The sequence below is a fragment of the Acanthochromis polyacanthus genome, chromosome 20, assembly GCF_021347895.1.
Source record: "Acanthochromis polyacanthus isolate Apoly-LR-REF ecotype Palm Island chromosome 20, KAUST_Apoly_ChrSc, whole genome shotgun sequence".
NCBI lineage: Eukaryota > Metazoa > Chordata > Actinopteri > Pomacentridae > Acanthochromis > Acanthochromis polyacanthus.
Window position 1 is genome coordinate 3,124,330 of NC_067132.1, and position 18,893 is coordinate 3,143,222.

The 18,893-nt window shown below is 42.9% G+C and overlaps 2 protein-coding genes across 3 annotated transcripts; one reads left to right on the forward strand and one right to left on the reverse strand.

The window, feature by feature from the left end:
* Positions 1-2,728: 2,728 nt before the first annotated feature.
* Positions 2,729-9,983, forward strand: mos (v-mos Moloney murine sarcoma viral oncogene homolog). Its single transcript, XM_022213426.2, has 2 exons — positions 2,729-3,914; positions 8,888-9,983. The coding sequence occupies exon 1, from the start codon at positions 2,857-2,859 to the stop codon at positions 3,853-3,855; it is 999 nt and encodes a 332-aa protein (XP_022069118.1). The 5' UTR covers positions 2,729-2,856; the 3' UTR covers positions 3,856-3,914; positions 8,888-9,983.
* steap2 (STEAP family member 2, metalloreductase) lies at positions 6,114-17,539 on the reverse strand. Of its 2 annotated transcripts, none has more exons than XM_022213424.2 (6): positions 17,399-17,539; positions 14,098-14,546; positions 12,020-12,186; positions 11,303-11,830; positions 9,058-9,222; positions 6,114-7,308 (listed from the first exon to the last, which is right to left on the reverse strand). In XM_022213424.2, exons 2-6 carry the CDS (start codon positions 14,486-14,488, stop codon positions 7,015-7,017), a joined length of 1,545 nt encoding a protein of 514 aa, XP_022069116.1. In that variant the 5' UTR covers positions 14,489-14,546; positions 17,399-17,539; the 3' UTR covers positions 6,114-7,014. The 2 variants fall into 2 exon arrangements, with proteins under 2 accessions (XP_022069116.1, XP_022069117.1); XM_022213425.2 differs by having other exon boundaries at positions 14,098-14,526; positions 17,399-17,534.
* Positions 17,540-18,893: the final 1,354 nt, after the last annotated feature.

The window sequence follows — 18,893 nt, forward strand, 5'->3', positions numbered from 1 at the left end:
GAGTGTCCCTGGTCCCAGAGCTGGATGCTTCAGATCTGTGGTTGATGTTCCACCAGCTGGTCCAGTCTCCATCATGTCCACTGTGGGATGCTGTTGCTGACCTTCCTCCAGCCCTCTGCTTCCAGCTCCCTTTTTCCACCAGTCAACTCTGCATTGCCTTCACTATACTGTTATGCTAACTTACATACTGTTTGAATTTTACTGCTAGCTATATATGGAGTATGTTTAATGTCAGAGCCGTACATCATAAGAGTAAATTATGAGTCCGTTTTCAATGTTAGCTTATACTTTGTCTGTGTCACATATCCTGTCATGCATGTATCCAAATGTGTGTTGTGTTTTCCTTGCTTTCCCACCCCTCCCTCTTCTCCCATCCCTCCCCCTTGCCCTCCTCTGTCCCTCTCAACCCGCCCGGCCAGCAGGCAGATGGGTCCCCCCTATATAGAGCCGGGTTCTGCTCGAGGTTTCTTCCCTGTTAAAAGGGTGTTTTTCCTTGCCACTGTCGCCTTTGGGCTTGCTCTGGGGGTCAGGCATTTGGGTTCTGTAAAGCGTCTTGAGACGAGTTGACTGTAATTGACGCTATATAAATAAAATTGAATTGAATTGAATTGAACACCAGCTGACCACTAGCAGGCCCATCAGTGAGCCACCACCAGCAGAACAAACTGTTTGACACAACCCACAGACTCAGCTCTGCTGCTTATCCCACTAATGCACGTTCCTTACAAATGTGGCACCACTTAAAAGGGAAACAAATAGCCTTTCCAGAAGTACAAGATTTATTGCCAAAAAAGCGTCATTACAACAAAAAACAATCTACCTAACTCATATTACCTTAGTTTGTGCTATGTTTGTATAAATTTGATAGATTTTAGGCACAGTACCAGTCAAACGTTTGGACACACCTTGTCATTTAATGGTTTTTCTTTATTTTCATGACTATTTACATTGTAGATTCTCACTGAAGGAATCAGAACTATGAATGAACACATATGGAATTATGTAGTAAACAAAAAGTGTGAAATAAGTTCAAACATGTTTTATATTTTAGATTCTTCAAAATAACCACCCTTTGCTTTGATTCCTGCTTTGAACACTCCTGGCATTCTCTGGATGAGCTTCATGAGGTAGAACCTGAAATGGTTCTCCAACAGTCTTGAAGGAGTTCCAGAGATGCTGAGCTCTTGTTGGTCCTTCTACTTTCACTCTGTGGTCCATCTCATCCCAAACATCTGAATTGGGCTTAGATCAGGTGACTGTCAGATCATCTGACCTAAGCAGCACTCCATCATCTCCTTCTTGGTCAGACAGTCCTTCCACAGCCTGGAGGTGTGTTTGGGGTCATTGTCCTGTTGAAAATAAATGATGGTCCAACTAAACACAAACCCGATGGGATGGCACGTCGCTGCAGGATGCTGTGGTAGCCATGCTGGTTCAGTGTTCCTTCAATTCTGAATAAATCTCCAACAGTGTCACCAACAAAGCACCCCCACACCATCACACCTCCTCCTCCATGCTTCATGGTGGAACCATGCATGTAGAGACCATCCATTCACTTTTTCTGGTCTCATAAAGACATGATTGATGGAAACAAAGACGTCAAATTTGGACCAAAGCACAGATCTCCACTGGTCTAATGTCCATTCTTTGTGTTTCTTGGACCAAACTAATCTCTTCTGCTTCTTGCTTTTCCTTTGTAGTGGTTTCTTAGCAGCTGTTTGACCATAAAGGTCTGATTGGTCAGTCTCCTCTGAACAGTTGATGTAGAGATGTGTCTGCTACTAGAACTCTGTGTGGCATTTATCTGGGCTCTAATCTGAGCTGCTGTTAACTTGTGATTTCTGAGGCTGGAGACTCAGATGAACTTCTCCTCAGCAGCAGAGGAGACTCTTGGTCTTCCTTTCCTGGACGGTCCTCATGTGAGCCAGTTTGGTCGTAGTGCTTGATGGTTTTTGTGACTGCACTTGTTGATACATTCAAAGTTTTTGCAGTTTTCCAGACTGACTGACCTTCAGTTCTTAAAGTAATGATGGACTGTGGTTTCTCTTTATTTAGCTGATTGGTTCTTACCATCATATGGATTCTAATGGCTGTCAAATAGGGCTGTCAACTGTGGACCAACCTGACTTCTGGACAACACAACTGATGGTTCCATCCCCATTAAGAAGGAAGAAATTCCACAAATGAATCATGACAAGAAACACCTGTGAAGTGAAACCATTTCAGGTTCTACCTCATGAAGCTCATGCTGATAGATAAATAGATGGCTATTTTTGAAGAATCTAAACTATACAACATTATTGACTTATTTCAGACTTCTTTTGTATACTACATAATTCCATATGTGTTTATTCATAGATGAATTTGATGCCTTCAGTGGGAATCCACAATGTAAATAGTCATGAAAATAAAGAAAAAAACATAAAAAGAGAAGATTTGTCCAAACCTTTGACTGGTAATGTAGAGTGTACTATTTTATTGCATTTTTTTTTTTTTGTAAAGCACTTTGTGTTGCATTTTCGTTGACTGATTGAAAACACTGACGTGATTCCTGAAGCTGAGTTCTGTCTGATCGTTGGGGAGATGATTGGTGTCCTGCACACACTGGACTTATGAAAACTATCGTGTTTTAGTCACACAGATTGAAAAAAAGCCTCATTTTCCCGGTCGCCCTACTTCACAGAGCAGACGGCGGTGAACCCGTTGAACCCAAACAGTACATCCTCCACAACACGGAGCGGCGGTGTGGCTCTGCGTGGACCACACACTGGATCCAGCAGAGACCAGGAGCTCTGAAAAGCCTTGAGGCTGGCCAGCTGCTGCTCAGTCAGCAGCACAGGTCCTCCACCCTTCAGCATGCCTTCTCCCATCCCCGTTACCCGCCTGCTGCCCAAAGACATTTACCCCTCCGTGGACGTGGGGACCTGCAGCAGCCCACTGACCAAATCCTCCGGCTCCACCTTACAGGTTCCAGCTCAGCGGCTCTACGACAAGGTGTCGGCCGTGATCCACTGGGAGCAGCTGCGCTCCGTGCAGCCCGTTGGCTCCGGAGGGTTCGGGTCCGTCTACAAGGCGGAGTATTTCGGGGAGACCGTTGCGCTGAAGAAAGCCAAGAAGTGCACCAAGAACAAGCTGGCCTCCTGGCAGAGCTTCTGGGCCGAGCTGAACGCAGCACACCTGCGCCACGCAAACATCGTGCGCGTCATTGCGGCCACCACCTGCGTGCCCGAGGTTTTTGGAGACGAGAACAGCATCGGAGCGATACTGATGGAGTTTGTGGGGAGCAGAAACCTGCAGCAGATCATCTATGAAGGCGCGGAGCTGCTGGGGGAGGACAGGAGCTTCAGGTACTCCTCAGACATCCTGGAAGGGTTGACTTTTCTTCACTCCCACCGCATCGTGCACCTGGACATAAAACCTGCCAACGTGCTGGTGTCCAGTGAGGACGTCTGCAAAATCGCCGACTTCGGTTGTTCTCTGAAACTGGACCGTGGACATGAAGTGAGCTCCACCAGCCCACGCCTGAGCCACGTCTGCGGGACGTACACGCACCGAGCCCCGGAGCTGCTGAAGGGCGAGGCGGTGTCTCCTAAAGCGGACATCTTCTCTTTCGGTATCACCCTGTGGCAGCTGCTGACCAGAGAGCCTCCGTACAGGGGCGACAGGCAGCACGTCCTCTACGCGGTTGTGGCGCACAATCTGCGGCCCTGCCTGCAGCAGCACCGGGTGTTCCGCTCAGAGAGAGGCCGGCTGTGTGGCGCTCTGCTGGGCCGCTGCTGGGACGGGGAGGCCGGCTGCAGACCCTCCGCCCCGGAGCTGCTGCCTCACCTGCAACAGCTGCGGGGCCTGGTCTGATCCACACCAGCTCTCTGATGGGGTTCAGGAAGGTCTTGGCATCATTTTATTGGGTGTCAGTGAGTATCAGACTGCTCATTAGCTTATTCCACCAAATCAGTCCAGATGTGAACATTAAATGTGCCCATAATCAGGATGTGCCTTTCAAATCCACCAGGAAGCAAATGTAGTTTTTTCTATTGCTTACTCCGTTTGACCGTTTGAAACATTATCCAGTTTAAAAGTGTGTAGACTGAGCTGTGTTTTCTGAGCAGAGGCATTTCTAAACGCCTTTAAGGTGATCCAGTTTGGTGAGAAGTCTCCTGAAACCAGTGAACCGGTCTACCTGAAGTCTTTGAGGTGTTTGTTCTTTTCCCACTGCAGGTTGAACTGTCAGAGGATGTGCTGCTCTCTAATCCTCCTGCAGTATTAACTAAGAGCTGTTTGTGTTATTGGTTGCTGTGTACAGTTTGTCACATCCACTGTTTGTTTATGGTTCTTGTAAGCCAAATAATCTTTTAATTTTCTCTGTTCATTTGCCAAGTCAACAACAGTCATTAGAGGTTTAATCATTTTTCTTTAAACTGTGAAACAAAATGAGTTTAAGGGGAGTTTTATTCCCTACAGACCGATTGCACTATGAGATGAGGTATGATGGGTTTTCATTAAAATAAATTTTATACTGAATAAATGTTTGGCTTCTCTGCTATCACATCACAGATCACTTGCTAATCACAAGGCCCAGATGAATAAAAGAACAAAGACATTTATAGCCACGCATTTTAGAGTTCGTTAAACCTGACCTTCACTCCATCCAATCTAGAAATTTAGCAAGTGGACAAAAGAAGCTCCCACTTTCCTCCACTCTGCTCCTTAGAGCGGGGCCACTGATGGTCATGTGAGGATTATCATCCCATCCATCCTCTTTAGGGAGGGTTGATCATATCCCAGCTGACTGAGCCTGAAGGCAGGGTTCACCTGGACAGCTCATGATTTCATGTTGTGTTTGTGTCTCAACAGACCAGGCTTTTTTTATACAGACTGGTCATTAGAAAATTTCAAATCCTGTTTTGTAAAATCATCAGAGTTGTGTCCTGACTTGCATCTAAAAGAAAAAATGTGTTTACATGCAGGCTTAGGTCACATGAAGACGCACAATACGTTGGTTTGGGAGGAAATACTTTAGTGTAATTTAATCATGATGCCGAATTATTAACTGACACATTCACATTTTATTTTTAGTGATTGAGGAGAGCTTTCACAGAGACAGCAAAGATCGGCAAAGCTTCAAAAAATGAAAGCAAAAGTGAATATATATAATTGAGGGACTTTTGAAGTCCATGGGATCTATCTTGCATACATTTTTATTAAAAAATTAAAATGTTTTTTATGTTCATTTCTTTACAAATATGATAATTATTCATTATGGAAACAATCACTTATTAATAAAAAAATGACTGGATATCACTAAAGTGTCAGCTAAATGACCGTCTGACCTTAACAACAACCAGGGCCAGAGCTTTGGAGGGGCTCAAAGTTAAAAGGGGGCACATGGAGCAGGAATTAGAAACACCATACAGAAACAGACCTGACAATATTACTGGACAAAAGACATGAAAAAATGTGATAAAGTGGCAAAGCGAGAAATAAATGCTCAAAAGCAAGACAAAAAATTACACAAATGACACAAACGAGACAAAAAAAATGGTTAAAAAAAAAGGACAAAAAGCAACACAAAACAACAAAGCAGAACACAGAATGACAAAAGAACAGTGAACAATCTGGTATTTTAATTTACGATCTAAACAACTTGTCATGGTCTAGAAATTATTTTTAATTTAGAGTTTTTCAAATTTACAATCTGCAGTTAATGTCTTCTCTGGAATTTTTAGACTTTACAAAGTCGTCCTGCGGGCCGAGCCGGTTTTGGCCCCGGGCCGCATGTTTGACACCTCTACTCTACAGGATAAAGCGGGTTTCGCTAATTTATTGATGGACAAGCTGCATGTGATAAAGACAGAGCAGAAAAGGTATATGTGATACTTGGAAATAAGGAGGTAAGATGTGTGATGCTGCAGCAGCCCCAGGTCTTCCTGTCATGTTGGACTTTGTAAGGTTCCATCGGGCTGTAGAGCACTCCCGAGGAGAACTTCTCACTCAACGGTCTTCACCTGAACTCCTCATCCCACAGAGAAAATGAGGCTTTTGTCAGGGTGATGTTTAACATTACATAAGTTCACCTGTAAGGACACTAATGCACGAGTTCAGGAAGCAACGGCTGTTCCCTAAGTTTTGTATTTATTTCTTTGAATGTTTGTGCGGTTTCTTTCTACAACGCATCCAGACATTCACAGTTCTGATGTCACCACATTTAGCCAGTGTTCCTTCTGTCTGCTCAGCCTGAATGCTAGGTCATGAATAAGACTAGAAGAATAGCATGGTAAAGTCTTAACTTGTTGAAGTCATGGCTCTCACAGTAGGACATACAGACACAATATTCAGTAGTACTGGAAAACAGCCCTAACAGACAGAAAAACACAACAGCTGGTAGCATTTCTTTATAGTTTGAAGTGAGACCAGAAATAGAACAGTTTTCATCATTGTAGGTGATGATAGCAGCTAGTAATATTGTCCAACCTGGTAAATAAAGTTCTGCCCTGTAACTACTGCCAGATGACATTATATGTTAGGACCTGTAAGAATAAAAACATATATTGAATGAAATTTGCTTCAGTTCAGGATCACACTGCCATCAACTTCCTCCGCCCTCCGTGACATCACCATGACATCATTAAAATTATGTTTTCAGACATGACAAAGCTCCTCTAGGGTCATATAAGACAGTAAACCACTGATTCTACTTACAGTTGATCAGAGTACTGATTAAATACTGGGAGCATACAGACTAGATACTGTCAGCAGAAGAATATTCAGTGTTGAAATTTTGAAGGGCAAACAACTGTAACATAACGGCCATACTGGATCCGTAGCTCTAGTGAATGGTTACAGCTTCTAAGTACACAAGTACAGAAAGCACATGTCAGAAAAAAACAGTTCACATTAACAAAGTGAGAGTAGCATGTCCTTTCAACAAGAATCACACAGATAAACACTGGTCATCAGGTCCAGTAAAGCAGCTAGCTGTAGCAGAGGATGTAAAAACCCCAACAGAAGCAGCGACTACATGATGGTGACTCTCTCAGGGGAGATGTGGGCGGCTGAGCCCACCGGCTCCAGGCGCTGGCACCGGTACTGACTGCTGTCCAGGCCCCTGCGGATCTGGTGGAGCTTGTGGGCCACGCAGGGAAGCAGCATCAGGACCTTCCCTAGTATGACACACACCGGCAGGGCCAGGGCCACCACGAAGCTGGGCGGCAGGTAGAAGCGGTAGGCCTCCTCCTCAAAGGCTCGTTTCCAGCCAAACAGCAGGCCGTGGAAGGTAGCAATGAGCAGGGCGATGTAGCCCAGAGTGGACTGGAGTAAAGACAAGCAGACTCATGATGCTACACACAGTAACAGCTGCTGTGATCACACCACAAAAGGCACTTTTCCACTAGCACCTACTCGACTCAAGTCAGTTTAGGTCGTTTTCCGAGCACCACCTCATCATACGTGGAGTCGTCATAGCACAGGGGCCCAGACACGGAGTTAGCACTGATGGCTAACTAGCAACTTATGGTCTGCATACAGGAGAACCACGTTACTTTCAAAATGTACTTGTGTGTTTAAATTGTGGTCACCACTAATGGGATGAATAATGTAAAAGTTTCTTGAAGTCACAAAACACTCACTGGTTTTTGTAAAGGAGTGGCTCTCGTGTGTCGTCACTCTCTGTCCAATCAGAGGCCTGCACTCTGTGGACGTCACGTTGTCATCTGCACTCAGCTCGCTGGGAACCCCGGCTGAGTAGGTACTAAATAGTACCTGGTACTACGTCCTGATGGAAAACCTCACAAACCAACTAGAGTCGAGTTTAGCTGAGTAGGTGCGAGTGGAAAAGCACCAAAAGAGAGCAAAACTAAGGGCCACTTCAGACTCACACTTCCTGCTAACATTCCCATATGATAAAGTTTCACAGGGTGCAAAACATACATCCAACACAACCCGCTCCAGTCTATTTAGGCATAAGGAGAGGTACAAAAGCAGAGGTGCAAAGCAGAAAGGTGAAGTGGAGGCATGCATGCAGTTGGTCTATAAATAGCGGTTAGTGGGTATTGTAGTCTGGCTGCTGATCTGAGCCACTATTATGGTGGCAGCAAACAGCACATGAAGGCGACTCAGAACATCACTATCTCTGATGTCTATGCTGGTAGACATCTACAAACATGTCAGGTACACTGCAAACAGCCCTGATGGAGTTTCTTCCCAGATAGCAAACTATGGGTGAATCAATGTTGAATCTATGTTGAGACCTAATGTCGAAATTATACAGAAAGCGCAAGGTTGATAAAATGTTGAGTTAACGTTTGCTTTTCAACCATAAATCACACTTTACCCAGATAGCAAAAGATGTTAAATCAATGTTGAATTAGGGTTAAGAAGGTTGAATTGTGGTTACGGTTGAAGACTGATGGTTGGATCAACGTTGATTCAACAACATTTTGTCAACACTGAAGTTTGTGTTTAAAAGATACCATTGAATCTACATTGTATTTTGGTTTAATTAAAATGTTTGACAGGTCAATGTTTAATTAATGTTGAATCTATGTTTGCAAACATGTAATCTATGTAAGCAAACATTGACTCAACATTTTATCAACCTTGCGCTTTCTGTATAATTTCGACGTTAGGTCTCAACATAGATTCAACATTGATTCACCCATAGTTTGCTATCTGGGTTTGGATCGAGGCTCGTATCATTTGCTCAGCATCAAACATGGCCTGGCTTCTGTAAATTCACGTGATCATTTTTAACAGGTTTAAAAGTCTTGGTTTGTTTTAACACAGTGAAGAGCTACGCTGCAGACAGGTGCCATCAATACTACCTTTTACTGTTTCAAAAAAAAGTTCTGACTCATTTTTCCATTTCCCTTTCTCTGTTTCCTGATTTCAGAGAAACCTATGGCTCCTGCTTGGTCCCGAGCAGAAAAAGCACCAATGCCACCATTAATACCACAGTTCAAGCACACTGGTGCTTAGCTGGAATAAACCTCCACTTACTGCGTGACACTTTAAGAAACAAAATTATGTTAAAGACTTCAAAATCAGTGTCAGAATTTGTACCTGTATGAAGCTGAATTCTCTCCAGTTGAGGGTGCTGTGGACGGAGGGGATGGAGGTGATGGCCAGCAGAGACAGGAGCCCGAGACTCATGATCCCAAATGAAACATACATCTCTACCCTCCACACTTCCTCCTCGTTCCACGCATTCTCCACATTAACATGGACCTACCGACACAGAGACGATTGGAATTCACAACAGTCATTGTGGTTCACTTGCTGTTTTAAGCGTGGCCAGATTAACCTGGGAGACAGGCCTGGGACAAAGGTAAGCTGCTTACCTTATTGTGGTGTTTTCACAATTTGTACAGGAACATTACCCGACCCAAAAATGCTGTCTGGTCGTTTGACACACTTGAATATGCAGCATCAACAGATGACATACTCTAAGCCAAACTATCCCATGCAGCTATGATTAAACAGCAGACCTTATGGGGTCACTGTGCTGTAAATCAGGGGTGTCAAACATGAGGCCCGCGGGCAAAACTGGCCCACCAGAGGATCCAATCCGGCCCACAGGACGACTTTGTAAAGTGTAAAAATTACAGAGAAGACATTAACTGCACATTGTAAATTTGTAAAACTATAAATCTAAAATTATTTCTAGATTATGACAAGTTGTTCTGATCATAAAGCAAAATACTAGATTGTTCATTGTTCTTTTGTCATTTTCTGTCTCATTTTTGTAACATTTTGTCTTGTTTTTGTTGTTTTTTGTCTTTGTTAAAGTTAAATACCATATTGTTCAGTTCCAGATACCTGAAACTAAATGTTTTGTGCCTTTGTAGACACTCTGTTTTTCTTATTTTCTTATTTTTATTTTTAAAAAATTCAGGTTGTTCATGATGTTCTGTAAAAAGATAATTCCTTAAATGTGAACATTTTCAGAATGGACTTTTTTTGCACTTAAATAAAAGAAAATATTTGGAGTTGTGGTTATTTATCAGTTATTATGCTGTGATTTTACTGGTCCAGCCCACTGGAACCTGTGGAACCTGGACTAACATGAGTTTGACACTCCTGCTGTAAATTGTGCTTCAATAAGTTATTTTTCCAGTCATGTATAAAGCACAGGTGAGCTGTGTACCAAATCTGCAAACACTCATTGTAATGCATACAGAGCTGGAATAAATACTGTGTATGTAGTATTTCACCCAGCTGCCAGCTGCATGCATTTGTGCTGGAGTGCTGCCAGTCAGATTTGAAAAATATTAATCATGCCACAGCGTGCCACTCAAATGTGGCTTATAAAGGAATCCTTCCTGAACCTCCAGCCTTCTCTGTGCTAGTGAGGTGAAGAAGACTGATATCAGCTACATATCTGTGCATTCAATATAGATATTAGCTTAGCATAAAGACTTGTAACAGCTGGAAACAGTTATTCTGATTCTGTATATAGAGTAAAAACTACACAGATTGACAACACTAACAATCCTAAGACTCAAAAGTGAACACACAATATAAATACTAGAATTTTTTATGCAAACAGAAACATAAATTCAAAGGTTTTACATAAATGTACACAATCGTTCAAAAGTTTGGGCTCACCCAGGCAATTTCCATGAAAACTCCCACTTTTATCCATGTGCTAACATAACTGAACAAGGGTTTTCTAATCATCAATGAGCCTTTCAACACCATTAGCTAACACAATGTAGCATTAGAACACAGGAGTGATGGTTGCTGGAAATGTTCCTCTGTACCCCTATGGAGATATTCCATTAAAAATCAGCTGTTTACAGCTACAATAGTCATTTACCACATTAACTATGTCTACACTGGATTTATCATTCATTTAATGTTATCTTCATTGAAAAAAAACTGCTTTTCTTTCAAAAATAAGGACATTTCTAACTGAGCCCAAACTTCTGAACGGTGGTGTAAATGTTCGAACTTTTTCTTAACAATATGCACAAACTTTATCGTAATACTACAGAAATTCATGTCTGGCTATAGTGAAGGTTGCCAGATACAGTCCGTGAGCACAGTTTTTTACAGCAGGACTGTACCTGGAAACTTTCTGTGATGGTGAGATCTCAGCTGTGTCCCGCTGAGCTTTAACATAACACTTTTCTTAGACATTCAGGTGTGCAGAGATTTTCAAAAATGCTTCAGAACCAACAGAAACCGGATAAATATGTGGCAGAAAGCAGTCGGAAGTCTTTACAGGAGACGGTGTTTTGTTGCTAAGAGAAAAGTGAAACTATTCTTTTACTTTGCTGGAAAATATCAGCTTTATCCTACTGACCTGCTGGTAGGCAGTGTTGAGCAGCAGGTACCTCTCAGACCTTCTCAGGGGCAGACAGAGGCTGTAGAGAACGTGGACAGCAGCGAGGAAGAAGCTGAGGAGACCCAGCTGTTTGCGGCTCTGCAGCCAGCCTTCCAGCCAGTGTGGGAAATGCCTGTACTTGGTGCCATAGTAGAGCTGGTGGGCAGCTGCCAGCTGGCCTGCCAGGTACACCAGAGCCAAGAGAGTGATGGCCACAGTGGGCAGGGTCCGATTCACTATCTCTATGGGTATCTTGTAAAAGTCACTTTGCTTGTATTTCACATATGGGTGGATTATATCTCGCACAAAAGAGTAAGCAAAAAAGAAGATGGCGAGGGCCACAGCAGCGAGGACAGGGCCCTTCCAGCCAGGAAACAACTGTATGGGCATGTTCTCAATATCCCGAGAAGAAGACAGGCTGCCCATGTCAACTGGCTGGAAGTTGAGCTGACGACATAATTCCATAATCTGCTGCCGAGCTTCCACAGAATCACTGCATATGAAGACCTGTAAAAAGAAGGATCACAGAGAGGAGAAGTGGTTAGAGGTGAGTGAACGTGACAATTAGCACACATCATTTTCTTTGCCACAGCATTCCATTGTAATCCAAGGACAATCAAACACAGCTCGACGCTGCTCACAACGCCCAAACGGATGTTGTTTTCACATGAGGGAAAAGAATATATGTGATTGTACCTGTGTGCTGGCGTCTTTAGGACAGCTCTGCTGCATGGCCCAGGCTGAGATGACATTGAAGCCTTTCACCACAACACAACCTGGCAGCAGTGAAGCCAGATACTCTGCATTGGACTCTGGATACTGGTTCACCCTCCTGTTGTTACTGACATCCACCAGGATCTTTCCTGCAGGACAATAAGATAAGCACATCGGTAAACACATGAAAGAAGCATTAAATGTTGTTAGCTACATCTGCACAACAGGCCACTGTAGGCTGTTAGAGGCTTTTAACTCAGACTTGGCACCAAACCTATCTACTGCTACCTTTGTTGTTGGCAGTTTTTGGCTTTTCTCCAGCTTCCTCCCACAGTCCACAAACATGCTGAGGTTAATTGGTGATTCTAAACTGTCTGTAGGTGTGAATGTGAGTGTGATTGTTTGTCTCTATGTGTAGTTCTGTGATAGACTGTTACCTGTCCAGGTGTTCCTTTATGGCGCTTTTCCATCAGCACCTACTCAGCTCGACTCTATTCGGTTTGTGAGGTTTTCCATCAGACGTAGTACCAGGTACTATTTTCCCAGATAGCAAACTATGGGTGAATCAATGTTGAATCTATGTTGAGATCGAAATTATACAGAAAGCGCAAGGTTGATAAAATGTTGAGTCAACATTTGCTTACATAGATTACATGTTTGCAAACATAGATTCAACATTAATTAAACATTGACCTGTCAAACATTTTAATTAAACCAAAATACAATGTAGATTCAATGGTATCTTTTAAACACAAACTTCAATGTTGACAAAATGTTGTTGAATCAACGTTGATCCAACCATCAGTCTTCAACCGTAACCACAATTCAACCTTCTTAACCCTAATTCAACATTGATTTAACATCTTTTGCTATCTGGGAAAAGTGTGATTTATGGTTGAAAAGCAAACGTTGACTCAACATTTTATCAACCTTGCGCTTTCTGTATAATTTCGACGTTAGGTCTCAACATAGATTCAACATTGATTCACCCATAGTTTGCTATCTGGGTTAGTACCTACTGGGCCGGGGTTCCAAGTGAGCTGAGTAGAGCCGATAATGTGACGTCGATAGAGTGCAGGCCTCTGATTGGACAGAGAGTGACGACACACGAGAGCCACTCCTTCACAAAAATCAAACTCACCATTAAAAAAAAAAAACTGGCAACAGCAACGGTGTGCGTTTCTCTTCATGGAACTTGTCAAAATTTGAATCTGACAAAAAGCCACAGACCGAGCAGCAGGTTTACCTCCGCCTCCATGTCCTCCAGTGTTGTGTCGTGTTTGTGTCACACACAGATGATGTTAAGGGACTTCTGGGCTGCCGTGCTATGACGACTCCACCCACAATGAGCTGGTGCTCAGTGTAATGGAAAACCACCTCAACCGAGTTAAGTCAAGTCGAGTAGGTGCTAGTGGAAAAGCGCTGTAAGTCTGCTGGGATAGACTCCAGTTCCCCCACGATGATAATGAGGATTAAGCGGCTCATAGATAATAGATGGATGGAAACACAGTCTGACTGGTTTGGCATTTTTCTGCTGTTTAAATAAACAACAACTAAATCACTGCAGTCACAGCTTTTACACGTCAACACCGTCTTTACACTTTAATTAGGAAAATAAATCTGACAGTTTAGTTCAGGTTATACATGCGCCAGCTACTCAAAGCAGCTTAACGTCAACATTGCAGTGACTGCTCCGACACATTAACAACATTAAAACACAGCATGGTCATTTTAAGCAGCTCAATTCCATTTTAGTACCATCACTGAATTCTGTCTGCTGCAGGTCATCAACAAAACACCGCTTGAACATTAAGAAACAACTTCCTGCAATTAAAATAGCTTTGTGGGATCCATACTGTAGGTTTTGCTTGAAAATAGGAGACTAGCAGCTCCACAATTTTAAATCCACTTAAAATGAGTCGTCACCTGACAGAAGAGTGAATGAACAGTTGGTGTTGTCACTGTGTGTGTGTGTGTGTGTGTGTGTGTGTGTGTGTGTGTGTGTGTGTGTGTGTGTGTGTGTGTGTGTGTGTGTGTGTGTGTGTGTGTGTGCTGTGTACCTTCCAATAGATGTTTGAGGTCCCACAGAATCGGGTAGTGCTCACGGCGGATTGCCAGGAACACAATGCTAGCCTTCCCCACAGCGTCTTCATGGTGCGTCACATCCACCACATGAGGAAACGAGTGAGCGGCCAGCTTTGGATGGCGGCTGCCCACCACCACATGGAAGCCACAGCGCAGCATTCGAATGGTCAGGCACTTGGAGAAGTCACCGGAGCCCAGGATGGCCACGGTGGGCTGCACCGGCAGACAGGAGCTTCCCATATCGGCTACTCCGTTCTTCATGGCGCTGGGCAGCAGATGGTCCTGGACGTGGTGGAGGTGGTGGGAGGAGGAGGCTGTGAGGAACACGGGGCTCCTGCTGCCACACATCATAGACATCGAGTCCATCTTTCCCTCCGGTCACGTCCCCTTCTCTGGTTTTCTACCTAGAAAGATTACAGCAGGCCTAGAAGAGGTAAGAGAAGTGGTAAAGGGAGCATTTTAAAGACCTTCTTTAGTTAGTTCTTTAATTGATTTAACAAAAAACTCACCTCTGTGTCTCAGAGTTACATATTTAGGTGTACAGCATGTAAACACACCATGTATTTGGTAAATCAAACAAACTTGGATTTACCAGTGAGGTCTTTAATAATAATAAATTAGACAGTCCTTATTCTAAAATGAGAAAATACATTAAAAAGGTGTCTTAATCTCACCGGTTTAACAGCTGACATCACATCACACCTATCCTGGCGTCCCTCCACTGGCTCCTTGTTGGTTTTAGAATTGATTTTAAGATTTTACTAATCACTTTTAAAGCTCACCAGGACCTCACCCCAAGCTACATTTCTGATCTGCTGACCCTGTATGAGCCTCAGGTGGATCCTTCTGGTGGTTCCAAAGCCGAGGCTGAAATCTAAAGGTGACTCAGCGTTCTCCATCAGGACCTCCACTTTGGAACGACCTGCCTGAGGAGATCAGACCTGCAGAGTCAGTAACTTCCTTCAAATTACTTCTTAAAACCCACTTTTACAGACTTCCAGGTTTACTTTTAGCTTTAATTAGTTCCAGTGTTGTATTCTGTATTGTGTCCTGTTTATTTTTTGTGTTGTCTTGTTTTATTTGACTTTTAGCTGCCTGGTTCTTTGGTGTGATGTCTCTTAATTCTCTATTTATTTTTTTACTTTTAATTTTAACCCTAATTCTTGTTCTTTAATTTTCAAACTGCCTAGTCCCCTTGTTTGAGTTGAGTGCTAATCTATTTAATTATTCATTTATTTTTAATTGTCTGCTCTGACTTGTCTCCTAGAGCTTGATTGTCTCTGTGTTGCATGTCTTAACTGTCAAAGCACTTTGTGAACGCTGTTCTTAAGGCTGCTTTACAGTGTAAGTCATCATCATCATTATTATTACTATTATTGTTGTTGTTGTTGTTGTTGTTGTCTAGTGTAAGGATTTAGAAGGTTGAATTGGTCCAGTCAAGCATTTATCCATCTAGTATTCTTCTGATATATTTGTTTGTTTTTCAGACGAGGTCTTTAGTGTTAAACTCCCTCTATGTGTCCCTGGACAACGTTTCCTTTCAGGGATGGCGACCAAATGACCAAGTGACCAACTTTAGAAAACATCTTCTTTCAGTTGAGACAACTGAAGCTTCATATGAACTTCAGACAAAATGTGGGATATATTTGACACACAATGAGGACTGTATGCTGTCATCCCTTGTTTACACTGGAAGTATTTTAGAAATGGAGGTCTTGAGGATGTTCAACACTTTGGGGAGTAACCAGCCAGGTCGCCAACCAAGGACGTTTGGAAGCTAGCAGTCTTGGCAACTTATGAAGGAAAATAAAATGACTTGACACAATCTTGACTTTGGAGATGTCATATGTCAAAGACAGTATCATTAGCAGGCCCCCTCAGTAGAAGCTCTGCAGCTTCAGGAAGTTCTTCAGAGTAAAACCACTGATACCATCTCAAATAGGTTTGTGTGTATAAAGAACAACCAACAAAGTACGGTAAATAAATCATTTTTAAGCATTTTTTCAGCACTGGTTGGAACTGATCTGGGTTCACCAAGATGTGGCTGATCGTGATATTTTAACAAGATATTCCTTTCCAACAAGTCAACATTAGTCAACTAGTCATCTCAATTGATATTAATTTAATAATCACATATATTTTTGACGGTGCATCAGAAATGATCTATCCAGGATGACAGGCCTGGTCTTTGGTAAATGAAGCTGTGAGAATGGTAGTTCAGCTTCCAGCTGTTTAGGAGGATTTCTTAGTAGTTTATTCCAAAGCAGCAGCATCAGACAGCAGACAGCTAACTTCATTTAACGAGAAATTTTCCCAACAAGGAGAAAGAGCCGATGAGGATCTAACAGCAGCTGTGGAAACAGTGAGCTTAAACACAGAGGACTGTAGTTTAAGATGGGAACTCACTGCTGGACCTGGTGCTGTTTGGAAAGCATGCACCGTTACGATCGCTTCAGAGCGCAAACCTGGAGAGGAACTGTCCCCACTGAAGCCCAGCACAGGAGAGAATCTGTGGCCAACCGGGACAAGCTGAGGTTCCCCAACGGAAGTCTGAGAACCTCTGACATAACGCTCAACATGCAGAAGACCATGCAGACTCACGCTGCAGTGTTCCTATAAGATGGACGCCATTCACCAGACCATGGATGACCTGAAGACCTTCGTTGGTACGTCATGAATCCAAAACGTCAGAGTCTGAACTGAGACTGAATGAAGTTATTTCCATGTCACAGGTCTGAAGGGTACTCAGCACCAATCCCACTTCCTCTGCAGACACATACAGTCATATCCTACTGCTCCACCTCTACTACTGCAACAAAAACATGTCATGACAACTGACCAGACAACAGTTGGTTGACAGACAAGAGCATCCTACTGCTGGAGCACCATGAGGTCTGCTCCACCACATCACAGATGTCAGTGGTGCCTGTTTTGTATCATTTGACAGTTCCCTGTAGCATGTCTATGAATTAGTGTGTGTTGATGTGTGTGTGTGTTGGGGTGAGGGTGGGAGCATCTGTGTGGTACAGTAACACACACTCACACACACTCCAGCAGCTCCCTTCATCAGCTGATCAGCCCTGTCAGAGACGAGCTGGATGGATGACCTTGTGTCTGCAGTGATGGAGTGAAGGACGCGGCCGTGTGTGCACATGCAGCCTGCGTGCACCTGTAGCGCTGCGGCACCGCTAAAGAAGCCGCAAACACACAGCCAGCCGCACAGACAAACAACGTGCACAGATTAGCGACACATGAGGCTGACGACATGCTACCCACCTTCCACTCGTGTCTGTGGGATGCTGTGTGTGCTCAGGAACATGCTGCTAGCTGTCCATCCTCCTCCTGATGCTGCTGCCTGCGATGTCTGAATGCATGCTGCGTTCACGGTCCGCGGGGAGGGTCGGCGATACGAGCTTTCCTCTTAAAGCAACGTGGCTTTTGCGTTGCCAGAAAATAAATGGATTTTTTATGGTGTTTCTGACAATATACAACAAACAGGCAGATACATAAAACAGTACACTCGCAAAAAAATCAGTGTAAATACAATACAATAGCCTAAAAATACGCAATATTTATATTGTATAATAGGGTCATTCTGGAATGACCCTATTAAAAGGGCAATAGGGTCATTCCAGAATTTTTCAAAATTCTTGACAAATTAACAAAGGGCATATCTTTGCTCTAAATGACAAAATCAAGACACAAAACGAGAAAAACAAGACAAAAAACAACAAAAAATTGACAGATAACGACAAAAAGGACACAAAACGACCAAAATGAAACAGAAAAATGACAAAAATGAGACACAAAAGGACAAAAATGTCATCAACAGGTTCTGCTAACGTATTTTGGGACACACGTTCCATGCGTAACAATTATTATTTAAAATATTATGTTGATTAAAAAATGGTCACACAATTACAAGAGACATCAATGAAAAAATAATACAAAAAAAGCAGATTTAAATGTCTTTTTAACTGTTTTATTTCAGATTAGGTTGAGCTTCTCTCATTTTTTGATGATAGGTTTTCTAAATGGTGCCACATGTTTGCGAAGCATAGTTGTTGTTAACCTGCTAACCTGTGAGAAACAAACTATGTTTGAAGTCGTCATTAAATCCTGTAAACTGTTATGTGTTATCTGATGACAGCTGCTGTAAACTAGTTCTTTGGTTGCTTGCTGATTAGTTTCATTGAGTCACAGTGCTGATGATGGCTGCAGCCAGCTCATTGAAATGCTTGTTGAAATGATCGCTGTCTGTCACCCGGTTAAGCAGCAGCAGTGTAAATGTTTAGTACTCATTGTTTCACACTTTTAATGATGTTAATAATGTTGCAGGCATTTGAACTTAGAGAACACAGAGGCATGTTAATGATGGTTTTGTCTTTGTAGAGCTGCTGCTGATGTGCTGCTGCTTCTCAAACATCTTTTACTAAGAACCTTTATGGTCCTCATTCATCAGTTATTACTGCACCAAGGAACGTGGTGGAATTATGTGAAGATCAGCTTCAATCTGTTAACAATGTTACTCAAAAGCAGACTAATGGATGTGGATGAAATTTTCAGGGAGGACAGAAATGACACAAGGATCACCTTATTAGATTTCGGCAGTGATGTGGCTTATAGTCTGGATCCATGGATCTGTTAAAGATTTCTGTATCATCATGAGATAGCGGCAGGGCGTCACTGTAACCACGACAATAAGTGAACACACGATTGTGATCCTACTACAAATCCAGCACTGTGAGATACAAAGCGACAGAAATTAGAC

Excerpts from the sequence above, each read along its gene's own strand:
- mos (XM_022213426.2), top strand. The coding sequence starts at position 2,857 with ATGCCTTCTCCCATCCCCGTTACCCGCCTGCTGCCCAAAGACATTTAC.
- steap2 (XM_022213424.2), bottom strand. The coding sequence starts at position 14,488 with ATGGACTCGATGTCTATGATGTGTGGCAGCAGGAGCCCCGTGTTCCTC. Across the intron at positions 11,831-12,019 it reads CTAAAGACGCCAGCACACAG|GTCTTCATATGCAGTGATTC; the intron begins GTACAATCACAT and ends TTCTTTTTACAG. Across the intron at positions 9,223-11,302 it reads TCAACACTGCCTACCAGCAG|GTCCATGTTAATGTGGAGAA; the intron begins GTCAGTAGGATA and ends CTGTGTCGGTAG.